This window comes from Talpa europaea, assembly GCF_964194135.1.
Source record: "Talpa europaea genome assembly, chromosome: 1".
Taxonomy (NCBI): Eukaryota; Metazoa; Chordata; class Mammalia; order Eulipotyphla; family Talpidae; genus Talpa; species Talpa europaea.
The window spans coordinates 95,753,473-95,767,614 of NC_140073.1; the positions used below are offsets into that span (position 1 = coordinate 95,753,473).

The 14,142-nt window shown below is 32.0% G+C and overlaps 1 protein-coding gene across 3 annotated transcripts in view; it reads left to right on the top strand.

The window, feature by feature from the left end:
- Positions 1–14,142, top strand: part of GALNT13 (polypeptide N-acetylgalactosaminyltransferase 13) — a gene marked incomplete at its 3' end in the record, with an annotated part of 409,461 nt that overhangs the window by 126,337 nt on the left and 268,982 nt on the right. For all 3 annotated transcript variants that reach the window (XM_084243604.1, XM_084243602.1, XM_084243603.1), the window contains exon 2: positions 1,992–2,160. In XM_084243604.1, coding sequence (XP_084099730.1) covers positions 1,992–2,160 — 169 coding nt within the window. The remainder of the gene's footprint in view (positions 1–1,991; positions 2,161–14,142) is intronic.

Below are 14,142 nucleotides of genomic sequence, written 5' to 3' on the forward strand. Positions count from 1 at the left end.
TAGGAATGCATATATTACTTTGAATTAATATTATTGCAATCTTCAACTAGATTCCTCAGGGTGTAATTGCTGGATCATGTGGTAGATGTGCTTTTAATATTAGAGAAATTTCCTTGCTATTTTCCATAGGGGCTGGACTAGTCTACATTTGTACCAACATTATAACAAAGGTTCCTTTTTCTCCACCACTATCTTACCCAAAGCAATATATAGATTCAATGCAATCCCCATAAAAGTTTTAATGACATTCTTCAAAGAAATAGAACAAATATTGTTAAAAGTTATATGAAACACAAGAGACTCCAAATATACAAAGGAATCCTGACCAAAAATAGTGGAAGTTAGAGGTATCACAACCCCAGATTTCAAACTAAACTATGAAGCTAAAATAATCATATACTAATCAAAAAAGTATGTTATTGGAATAAAATAGACGCAGAACAATGCAATAGAATTGAGAGCACAGAAGAAGTAATCTCACGTTAAATGGGGATTTAATCTATGATATGAGTCAAGAGTATACATTGCAGAAAGTAAAGTCTTTTCAACAAATGGTTTTGAGAACATTGGACAATCCAGATGCAAAAGAAACTTTTTTTAGATAGTTTGATGTACTAAAATTTTCCCAGTTTTTCTACATTTTTCTACATTTGAGAGGATTTCCAGGTAAATCACCTACCTGATATCTATATCTAACGGTCCTTAGGATACAATTCTAAGTTTGACTCATGTTATTCCAAAGTCAGCATACATTTTCAGAGAATAATCAACATAGATTATCAATTCTATGTAAATACTATCAATACCAGATGTGATGTGTTATAACTATGAAGTTCAACTCAAAAGAGGTTCTTCATTGTGTTTATCCTAGTTTTGAGCATATTTTATATATTTTAGAATTTGCATTTTTATGAAATGCATAGCGATTTATTTTCACATGAATTAAAATTTTTAAATTTTTGACATTATTTAAAGGTAAGCTGTATTAAAATATTTGTCTTTTAAAGTATGTGGAAATTATACCTAATATTATCAATGTGTTAGGAGCTATAATATAACATTGGAAAAGGCAACACCAGAAATACATTCCTTTCACTTTAACCAAACTTAATATCCTTATGAAGAGTGAGTTAAGGTTAAGTTGCAATTGACTAAAGCTGTGTGTTTTTATTGCATATTAATGTGCCTATGAGTACATACATGCATCTGCACCTGCATATACATTGACACATGTATTTTAGAGCTGAAATGGGCATCCGTGTACTGATAACTTCAGAAAATGGTCAGAACGTTAACTTGTATATCAAATCTTCATTCTTTTAATAAACATTTGAGCTCAAAATATTGCTGTGAAATTTCAGCTATAGAACTGGAACTATATAATATATAGTCTTTCTCTCTCTCTCTTGTTAGCTTCAGTGATAGTTTAAATTCAACTTGAATTTGAAATTATAGGTTATCACCATTTAAGTTCTTTTTCCTTATTGGAAAATGCTTTGACAAATGCATTAAAATGTAATGGCAATAACTGATTATCAACCTTGCTTGCTTTTTAAAAATGCAGTAGCAGTAGATATGTGAATATCAAAGCATTTAATTAGATGTGAAAATAAATTACTCTTGGTATGTTTTCAACAGCTATTATACATGACTTGGTCTGCTCAGTGCTCAATTTCACTCCTCTCTAATTAGCATATTTAAAAGTATGATAGAAGTTTTAAGCTTTGGTGTTTTGTATTGCTTGGCTATGGTTTTAATGATTTGGCAGATAATATGTGTCTAAACTTGAAAGATAAGATACAATATTGAATTAATGAATTAAGACAAGTTATTTTTTAATGTAACAGATGGACTATAAGTAATAAAGTCTTCATTATATTATTAAGTCAGTCTATAAATAATACACTTTAGAATCAAATCTGATACATACATTTATTCAGTTCATTATCTATGTGTTTGCATGCATGTGTGTATTTGTGTGTGTTCTACAGCTGTTATTTCAAGAAACCAAGAAGGACCAGGAGAAATGGGAAAGGCTGTGCTGATTCCTAAAGATGACCAGGAGAAAATGAAAGAACTATTTAAAATCAATCAGTTTAATCTTATGGCCAGTGATTTGATTGCCCTTAACAGAAGTCTGCCGGATGTCAGATTGGAAGGGTGAGTTTACATATTATATAATTTTATGTATCAGTAATCCCCGTGTTTTAGGATATATTAGAACTTCAGTTAACTCAGATTACTTTAGCTGCAGAACTGCATGGGTCTGAATACCCATACCATAGTAGGAATTCACTGTGCGTGCATATGATGAGAAATATGAACTATTTAATTCCTGGCAGCTCAAAATATGTCACTAGTAAAGATATTGCGTATACACAAATCTAACAGGTTTTGCTTCATGAAATTTTTTTTCTTTGCTTTATCTTGCCAACCACAGAGCAAACATGCTCTTTGACAGATTATTTGCTTGCCTGCATAGAAAGCTCTTACACTTTGCCTTGAAAAACTATGTGCCTGTTGTTCCAGCATAATAATAGCCAATTGCCGGTACAATCCTTTGACCCTTTAAAAATATTTATTATGGATCCTAGCAATTTATACTGCTATATATTATTATAATGTTCATTTTTCAGCCACATAGAAAATACTCATTTGAAAATTACAATAATGTATGAAAAATGATGTTGAAGCTTTCAACTTATATGTGATTGCGTGTAAGCTATGCTCTATATAGTTGAACGTACCTAAAATGGAAGTAACAAAAATCAGTATATTTAGTGACAAGATTGCCATACTTCTATATAGTTCTTTAAATCTCTTGGCACTAAGAGAAGATATAGTCTAAGATTTTAGAAAATCTTTAAGTTAACAAAATATGCCCTAGAACATACTTCTATATAAGTAGAAGTTGTCCTTTTAGACATAGTGACTTTCTCTGCATTCAATAAAATCAGTTAATTAAAATAGTGTGCCACTTATAATAGGTTATATTGCATTATTAGTATAGTAACATTAGCTTCATATTTTCATATTTACTAACTCTGATGTTTTCTCCTTGCTGTATTACTTCAATTAAGTCTAAAATAGAGTAACCAAAATAAGATTGTCAGAATGTTCCTTTTATAGCTCAGTAACTAGTTTCTTATGTTCACATATGATTTTAAAATGTCTCACCAAAACCAAAAATAAGTGCATATTACATTCATTATTGGACCCCATAAAATGACTGAAACATCAAATATTACTTTGTGTATTCCAAAGGTCAGAAAAGTTTGGAGATAGTAGTGGCCATACTTGTATATATTTTGTTTGTTTGCATATAGACATTTATAATTTATTGTCTTTCAGTATTTCACATTTATTTTGGAAAATAGTTTCCTTGACTGCTCACATTTATATTTTAAAGACATACAGTAAGCATATTCTTCTAAAGAACTGAGCATCTTGGATACTGAGATAATAATTTTCTACAATTGTTTTTATTATTTTGTTTTATGAACCATATTGTGACAAGTGGGTAAATTGTGACATATGGTGACAAATGGGTAAATATGATACTTATGTATCATATTTTCCTGTAGTCTGGAAAGCCATGTATGCACTAATTCAAATTTAAAAATATTGAGTTTCAATTGTCACAACATAGATAAATTTAATCAGTCTTGCATGATTTAGGTAACAATTGTGAATGAAATATCTTCATTGACTAGCCGTTTAAAATATTTGTGGTATTTCTTCTTTTAAGAATCAGCATATTAAGTACTTGAATAGTTGCCTTTAACTAAAAAAAATAAAGATTCAAATCGTGTGCACATTGAAATATTACTCAACTATAAAAAAGTGAAAATTATACCATGTGTGACAACATGGGTGGGCCTTATGTTAAGGTCATTTGGGATTATGCTAAGGGAAACGTCAGATGGAAGAAAAAAATACAATAAAATTTTACTGATATGTGATAAAGAGACAGAACAAATGAAAAAACAAAACAAGGTCAATCCCTAGATTCAACAATGAAATAGTAGTTACCAGAAGGGAAGGGGTGGGGGTGGTAAAATGGGTAAATGGGCCAATTGTATGGCATTGGATGGAAACTAAATTCTTGCACGTGATTATAATGAAGTATGTGAGATGAAAATATAAAGACTACACTTGAAATTTATGCTATTATAAATCAATATTACCTCAGAAAAGAAAACCTATACAGAGGATGGAATCACAGCACATATTACATCAAAATGAAAGAAAGAATAAAGGTACTCTTCAGGCTGCAAAATATTGCTAAATATAAAAAATACAGAAAATACTATACCATTGTGGATATTATTTTTTTTATTTTTATTTCAAGGTTTTATAAATAGTCTATGAAACTATCTTAGTGAAATAACCAATTTTCTATTTTTTTAAAAGATTTATTTATTTTATGCATACAAGAGCTGGGGTACAGTCCAGAGATGTGGGAGGTAAGAGGATTCACTAGAGACAGGGTGGGGAACAGAACAGTCAGATGTGCTGAAACACACTGCTTAGGGGAGCAGTGGATGAGACAGGAGAGGTCTGTTATGCCATGTGGGTAGCTCCCTGGCCGGGGATCAAACTCATGCTGCAGTGGCTTGGTCTTAAGCCTTTGCGCCACCAGGGAGGCCCTCTATTTTATTTTTATATGGCACCAGAGATTATGCTATTATCATAAAAAATGCAGCTATCATCAAAAATTCCTAGAAAAAATCATAAAGTGTATGTCAGGTTCACTGGCAACATTTGCAGGTAATCTTTAATGACTCAATTGTTGACTTCCTGAGAATATATTTTTAATTACTTTTTAAATTTTTTTGTGTACAACACATCAACAAAAAGAAATATAAAAACCATATGATAATATCAATAGATGCTGAGAAAGCTTTCGACAAAGTGCAACACCCATTCATGATAAAAGCCCTTGAAATTCTTGGGATACAAGGAACATACCTCAACATCATAAAGGCCATGTATGACAAGCCAACAGCCAGTATCATTCTCAATGGTGAAAAGCTGAAAGCAATTCCATTAAGATCTGGAACAAGACAAGGATGTCCACTCTCACCACTGCTTTTCAATATAATACTGGAAGTCCTAGCCAGAGCAATAAGACAAGAGAAAGACATACAAGGAATCCAAATAGGAAAAGAAGAAGTCAAACTATCACTATTTGCAGAATATATGATAATATACATAGAGAACCCCAAAATCTCCACAGAAAAACTAATTCAACTCATCAATCAATTCAGTAAAGTGGCAGGATACAAAATAAACACGCAAAAGTCAGTAGCCTCCTATACACAAACAATAAATCTGAAGAAGAAGAAATCAAAAAAACCACCCCTTTTATTATCGAAACAAAAAAAATCAAATATTTGGGAATAAATCTAACAAAAGGGGTAAAGGACCTATACAAAGAAAACTATAAAACACTGTTAAAAGAAATAGAAGAAGACACAAAGAAATGGAAAGACATCCCCTGCTCATGGATTGGAAGAATAAACATTATTAAAATGGCCATCCTACCAAAAGCAATATACAGATTCAATGCTATTCCAATCAAAATTTCAATGTCATTCTTGAAAGAAATAGAACAATTATTGATGAAATTCATATGGAATCACCAAAAACCCCGAATAGCCAAAGCTCTACTGAAAAAAAAAGAAGGAAATGGAGGCATCACACTCCCAGACTTCAAACTATACTACAAAGCCATAATCATCAAAACTGCATGGTATTGGAACAAGAACAGACATACAGACCAATGGAATCGAATAGAAAATCCAGAAATAAACCCACAGATTTATGGTCAACTAATCTTTGACAAAGGAGCAAAGACTATGCATTGGAGCAAAGAAAGTTTGTTCAATAAATGGTGCTGGGAAAACTGGGTCGCTACATGCAAAAGAAAGAAGCTTGACCACTACCTCACACCATACACAAAAATCAACTCAAAATGGATTAAAGAACTAGACATAAGTCCTGAAACCATAAAATACATAGAAGGAAATATAGGCGAAACACTACGTGATTTGCACATCAAAGACATCTTTACAGACACATCACCCAAAGCAGTGATAGTGAAGGCAAAGATCAACAGCTGGGACTACATCAAATTAAAGAGCTTCTGCACAGCAAAAGAGACAATAACAAAAACAAAGAGAAACCCCACCAACTGGGAGAACATTTTTGCACCCAACACTAATGATAAAGGACTGATCACAAAAATCTGCAAAGAGCTGATGAGACTCAACAACAACAAAGAAAATAATCCAGTCAAAAAATGGGCAGAAGAGCTAAAAAGAAACTTCTCTGAAGAGGAAATGCAAATGGCCAACAGACATATGAAAAAATGTTCAACATCACTTGTAATCAGGGAAATGCAAATCAAAACTACCATGAGATACCATCTCACACCAGTAAGAATGGCACATATTAAAAAAACTAGCAACAACAAATGTTGGTGAGGGTGTGGAGAAAAAGGAACTCTTCTGCACTGTTGGTGGGAGTGCAAACTGGTCCAACCACTATGGAGAGCTGTGTGGAGATTTCTGGACCTACTAAACATAGAGCTTCCATATGATCCAGCAATTCCACTCCTAGGTATTTACCCAAAGGACACAGAAACATCAATTCCAAAGAGCACCTGCACCCTTATGTTTATAGCAGCACTGTTTACAATAGCTAAGCTTTGGAAACAACCCAAATGCCCAAAAATAGATGACTGGATCAAGAAGATGTGGTACATATATACCATGGAATATTACTCAGCATTCAAAAAAGATAAACACATGCAATTTGCAGCAACATGGATGGCGCTGGAAGGGATCATGCTCAGCGAAATAAGCCAAAAAGAAAAAGAAAAATACCGGATGGTCTCACTCATAGCAGGAATCTAGAAAACTTAAATAATGGACCAGGAAAATGAATATAAGAAAGTGAAAATCAAAATCAACAAAAAACTATGAACTGGAGACACTTTTTGGGGGGTGGGGGGCGGGAGGGGAAGGATTGGGGTCAGAATGGGGCATTTGCAATTGTATGGGGGAATATAAAAATAAAATTTAATATTTAAAAAAAAACTTTAAAATCAAAAAAAAAGAAAAAAAAAGAAAAAAAATTTTTGTGTAGTAAAACTGGGTATGGGCCAAAGATGTGGGGGGAGGGGTGTGAGAGGTTTCACCAGAAACAGAGTGGGGAGCAGAACAGGTGGATCTACTGTAATACACTGCTAAGAGGAGCAGCAGGCTGGACAGGGGAAGTCTGTTGTGCCATGTGGGTTAACTCTCCAGCTTGAGATAGACTTCAGGCCACAGCAGTGATAGCATGACCATGCTGAGACTTAACCTCTATGCCACCTGGGAGACCTCCCGTGAATAATTATGTTGAAAAACACGACATAAATCAGACTATCAAATGCTTATTTAAAAGATGTAAAATACTTTTTATCTTAAATTTCCTTATTTATCATTAACAATTCAGTATGGATAGTTATGTTTGAAAGAGATAGGAAAATATTAAGCTAGCCTCAATGATGGTTGACATAAATTATGTAAAGACTTTTTAAAATGGGACTCACAAATAATTCATTTCAAAATAAACTTAATTTATTTTAGTGGAAAACTTGATTTTTCATTCACTTTTAAAGTGTCTGAACCAGACCGAAGAGTAACTTTGTTCAAATAGTTCAGTGCATTTTACTAGACTATACCCTTAAACTGACTTGCTGAATTCAGAAAATTGGCCAAGTAGTTTAATGCTGTGTTTGACCTTAATATCCATCTACAAATGTTTGAGAATGTGTTCAGAAGAATAACTTAAGTAAATAGCCCAGGTCTTCACAGATAAAAGACTAGATAAAATTATATTTTCCTGGAGGCAATTGTGATAAAACCGTAGGACAAATTGGAGTTAACTTCTGGACAGTCCATCCCTGACAATGTTTAAATACTTATATTATTTGCTTATTTACAAGTGCATTTAATTTTTCAATATAAAATATCTGTATAATTATAGACATGATATATGCAGTATATTCTATGTATAAATTGAATATTTGAGGAACAAAAATTATAGCGTCACAAATAATCATCATAGTTGGATATTTTAAGTGCTATTAGACTGTTACTAAATTTCTTTAAGCTCCTCCAATTCTGTTAATTTTTTTATAGCTTATATTTATGTACAGGTGAAATGTCACACAGCTCTAACCAAGCCTATGTCCTTTGCCTATATGCCATCACTTTATTTTTATTGTATTTATTATCACTGTGTTTGAGGAGTAGAAGACCTCCCTTTGTGCATTATAACCAGAGTGCACCCTCCACCAAAGCACCCATAGTCTGCCACAATAGTCCATTATGCTCCCTCCCTACTTTTTTCTTGCACCTCCTCTTCTGGAATCCCTCTGGATTTCTCACTTCTATATCAGCTTTCAAGCTTAATAAGTTTGGTTTTGTCTGATACTTTGTTTGGGTTTTCTGCATTCCACTTACAAGTGACACCATTATAATCTCTTACATTTCTACCCATGTTGCCATTAGTTTGTATTTTTGATCATTGAGTGTGAATATTCCATTGTGTGTAAATACCACATATTATTTATCTACTCATCTTTTGGGGGGCAATTACATTATTTCCATATTTATGCTATTGTAAATAGAGTTGCTGTGAACATGGTAGTGTGTATTTGCCTTTCAATTAGTGCTTTTATGGTGTTTGGGTAGATACCTAGGAGTGGGATTGCTGTCCAGTTGTGGGTATGGCTGTCCAATTTTCACATCACCATTTATTGAAGAGGTTTCCTTTGTTCCAGTTAATACTTAGCTCCTTGTCAAAGATTAACTGTTCGTATTAATGTATGTTTATTTATGGGGTCTCATTTCTATTCTATTGGTATGTGTGTCTGTTTTTGTCCCAGTACCATGCCTTTTCAACTATTAAGACTTTGTAGTATGATTTGAAGTCTGGAAGTGTGATTCCTTCATTCTTCCTTTCTTTTTTTTTTGGTCAGGATTGCTTTAGCTATTTGGTGTCTTTTGTGGTTCTATGTGGATTTCACTAATGTTAGTTCTATTTATTTGAATAATGCTTTTGAAAATTTGATAAGGATTGCATTGAATCTATATTGCTTTGAATAGCAGTTTATATCTTTCCATTTCTTTGTGTGTTCTCTATTTCTTTTTACTATTTCTTATAGTTTCTTTGTATAGTTCTTCACCTTCTTTGTTTGGATTATTTGTAGGTGTTTAATTTTTTTGTGTGTGTGTGTGACTATAAATGGGGTGATTTTCTTAATTTCCTTCTATTCTGGATTATTGTTTACATATATGAAAGCAATGGACTTTTGTTTATTGATGTTATAACCTGCCACTGGGTGAACTGATTTAATTTTTCAGTGGAATCATTCTCTATAATTTAAAAAAATGTTATGTTTTAAAATTGCGATTCAGAATTTTAAGAAAAGTGATTACTAAATTGATATGTTGATGTTACAGCATTAGGTATTTATTATATTTGTCATCAACTATAGGCCTAAAATTTTATGAATTTATATAGTTTCAATAAAGAACAAGCTTAATTAGTTGTTTTCAGAAAGCAAGTAAATATGTGTAATTTTGTTTGATTTTTAAAATTAATATTATCATATTTATATTTGGAGAGAGAATCATGAATGAAGCCCATTAATAACTTTATTTTTATGCCCCTGATCTGCTAATATGTCCTACATATTGTCCTGTGTGCTGGGAATATAGTGATGAACAAAACTAAGTTCCTCGCTTCATAGAATTTAGAACAAATTAAAGAACTAAGAATAGTCAGGCATAGAGATTAGATTAGACTAAGAATTAGACTTAGATTAGACTAAGAATAGTCAGGCATAGAGATTAGAGTAATGGGGGAAAGCCTCTTTGAGAAACTCACATTTGAATAAGTTGAATGAATACTTAGCATGTAAATATTATATATATGTATGTATATATATTTTAAATAACATACAGGGGTGTTAAATATTTACTGGGTTCTGAGAGCAGGCAATGCTAGAAATACAACAGACCTGTGTATATAAAATTACATGAAAATACAAAAGCAATGGTGCAAACACTGAATGCATAGATGCATGGGTGCGGTTATGTCATTTTTTGAAAAAAATGGTGTTTGAATTGTGTTTCCATGGAAGTTAGAAAAAACTACATTTTGGTTTGCTAATACATCTCTTTAATGTTATTCTTTGCTTCTAGGCTTTCCTGGAAGTTTTGAAAACATTATGACTATGATCATAATCAATGAGTTGTGTAGGTGATTCAGTGACATGGAGACTTATACACAAGAGAAATAGGAAAACAAAAAGTCAACTCTGGAGAGATTTTTTCAGATAATTAGGGGGGAAAATGTATAGACATGGAGCCTAAGCACATGGGCATAAGGTGTGACTTTAAGACACACTGTTGAATCGTGGGCAAGTCATTAAATTTCTAAGTCCCAGTTTCCTTTCACTGATCCAGCCAGTCAAGCGACCAATCAATCCCCATCATTTAACTAATACAGCCTGAGCTTTGAGAACAACAGAAAAAGTATATATGAGGCCTTTACTGTGGAGAGTATAAAGAATATATTTACATAAACAACTAATTACCATACTTTATGAACACACCTATAATCGTAAAACGAGAAAGACCAGAATTGAGCTTTCATCTATTGTTTGTTGTGACAGTTTGTATTTATTATTATTAATGTTCTGTGCTATTCTCTTATGCTCTCTAGCTCCTTTTATGGTCTAAGTGAGGAAACTTTGTAAGCAATTGGCTTCTCCCTTGACTCTGCAATTCTTTTTGAATAAGAAATTAACACTAATTATTGGGTGCATATTTATAAAACAGCTACAAGCAATTAAGACAAAATACTAAGGTTCTTTAGCATTTACTTGTATTCAGACATTTAATAGCACTTCAAGTTCTGGTATTGAGTTATTTGAAGGTTATATAATGCAGCTGGCTTTTAAATATAATTCATCAGGGAAAAAATGAGGAAATAGGAAATTTATTTCGGCTATTTATATCCTAGACAAAATAACTGCTTCTTACGTATGCACACTTGCAAGCTGATAGAAAGACTCTAGCACTCTTGCATTATTAGTGGAAGAAAAGCTGTAGCATACAAATTCTGAGTAAGTTGCTCTCAAAGGACAAAGAGTTTATTTACTACATAAAAGAGAAATATAGTGTATATTTTTCTGTGCTCAATTTCATAAGTGTACCTATCCATTTATATGGATTGTCTTTCCAATGAATTAAAATATGATAAATGTAGCATTGATTGCACAAAGAAGAAATAGAAAATGAGAATATTAATTGGATTTCTGATCTCTGTTCCACATCTTCTCTTTTTAATTTCAGAAATAATACAACATTCATATGTTGGCACAAACTTTGCCTGTGAAGATAGTAATAATTTCTATAATACATTGATTTATGTAAAGTGCTCTGTGTGGAGTTAATTTTGCTACCCAAATTAAATGTTATATGTAATTTTTATGTGTGTTTGTGTGTATCTGTTTATCTATCTATCTATCTATCTATCTATCTATCTATCTATCTATATGTCATCTATATATAATCTACCTCTCTAAACAAATGGAGAAGATGAAGCTGATAAGTAATATTATTCTCTTTGGGAAAATAATATTTTTACACCAAATCTTTTCTTTAAGAATGTTGCATAAAATTTTTAGGTATGTTCTCATGGATACATTTGTGTATTACAAAAACAGAAACTCTTTATATTTAACTCTATATTTTACTCATACTTAATTCTATACTTAAACTACCCTACAATAGTCTCTAAGTTTATTTTCTGACACCATCATTTTGAGTTTTCTTAATTTGGTAAAATATATATAATATAAAATTTACCATCTAAAGTATTTTTAAGTATATAGTCCAGGACTATAAAGTATGAAGGGATTAGAATATGTCATACACAAATTTGCCACTTTGGCATAATGATTATTTTGAGCTGAAGACAAATAAATTAAAGCAGACACAGGAAAATTTCACTTTTCTCCCCCATCTGCCTAAAAAAAAAGGCATAAACTTTTATTCTGAAGCTGTCCTTCTCTCTTGAACCAGGGAGGGAATAACAACCATTATCACTGCAAATGGAGGTATTACTGAGATAATTCTGAATAGACTAAACCTTAGTAAATAACCATTATCTTCTATCGATTTCCTTTATATATTTTACATAGTTGCCATCTCTAGAAAACAAGCTACCTTTTATTTTGTCTTGTCATTTCTCCACAATTTATTATCCTTTGTTAAAATGATAGTAAAGCCCCAAATTTTAACCATGTCTTTGTGCCTTATCTTCTTTTCAGTAAAGTTCTCTCTCTCTAAAAGCCAAAATATTAACATTAAATCAAATTGATACATATTTTCTCTTGTTACTCTTTCTTTTGTCAGTTTAATTCCTCAGTAGCAGGTGCTAAACCCAAGAGGGCAGAGAAAATGCTTTTCTTTTCAGGTCCCTACAAGTATATATATTCACATTGTTTTGCAATGTGAATAGTAATCTGCAATTCTCTTTATCTTCCAAAATTGAAATACTATACCCATTAAATGACTCCAGTTCCCTCTTATCTCTAGTTTGTCACAATTGCCATTCTAATTTTTGTCTCTATGAATTTCATTGTTCTTGATGCCTCATAAGAGTGGAATCATACATTAGTCTTTTTCTTCACTGGTTTATTTCACCTAGTATATGTCTTCAGGGTTCTTCCATTTTATAGCATATGTCAGAATTTCCTAAGTTTCCAAGTTTGAATTATATTCCATTATATGCATGCATTATTTCTGTTTGTCCACTCATATATCATACGGACTCTTGGGTTGTTCCCACACTTTGGCTACTGTAGATAACCCTTCTATAAACATGAACTTACAGATATTTCTTTTTTTTTCAGATTCTTTTTGAAACTCTATTTTTAATTATTTTGGATGTGTACCCAGTAGTGGAATTGCTCTATCATATGCTTATACAGTTTCCATTTTTTTGAAGAAGCACTGTGTTGGTTCATAGTAGCTATACTATTTTATATTCCAAGGTATAAGGATTCCATTTTTTCCACACCTTGCCAACACTTTTTAATTTGTTTTTGTTTTTTTCTTATAGCCACATTAATAGATATAAGGTTTTGATTTGCATGAGTAGTGGTGAAGTATCTTTCCATGTGCTTCTTGGTCATTTGTATATCTTCTTTAGAGAAATGTCTGTTCAAATGCCTAGTTCATGTTTTTATCAGTTGTTTGTTCTTGTTGTTGTTGAGCTATAAGAAAGAGGTCTTTATATACTCTGTGTAATAACCACTTATATATATGATTTGCAAATATTTTCTCCCATTCTGTCAATTGCCTTGTCACTCTATATAATTTGTCTTTGATTAACAAGGAATTTTAAAGTTTAGTATAGTCGATGTAATCTATTAATCTCTTTGCCTCTAATTATGGCTTTATACTCAAGAAATTATTACTAAATCCAATATCATAAAGTATCCCTCCCAATGTTTTACAATTTTTAAACGTTTAGCTAATGCACTTAATCTTTAGTCTAGTTTGAGTTAATCTTTATTTATGAAGTAGGGTGAGTGTCCAATAGCATGTTTTCTTATTTTCTCAAAGACTGTGCTGACCCCTTGTGTAGCCATGCATTCCAACTGAAAACCATATATGGTCTTATATATGTAAGGGATCATTTGTGGCCCCTATGTTAAATTGTACTCTACTATTTTTTATAATACTGCCAGATTGTTTGGCTGCTGGAGTTTTGTCATAAACTTTGAAATCAGGAAGTGTAAGCTTCTAACTTTACTCTTACAACACTTTTAAATGTCAGGTACTTTGTTCCCAGAGTTGTAAATATAGTTCTTCAGTTCTTATTCACAACCTTATTCTTATAGAACAAAATTCTCTCATTATTTTATATATCCATCATTTATCAGTAGCTAAGTGTGTACCTATGAAAACCATAGGATACAATTTTCCTTTGTGAATCATTATGTTTGCAAGAAAGAAAATATCCAAAAGTTTATATTAACTGGAATTGTGAATTTAGGTGTATGGTTGT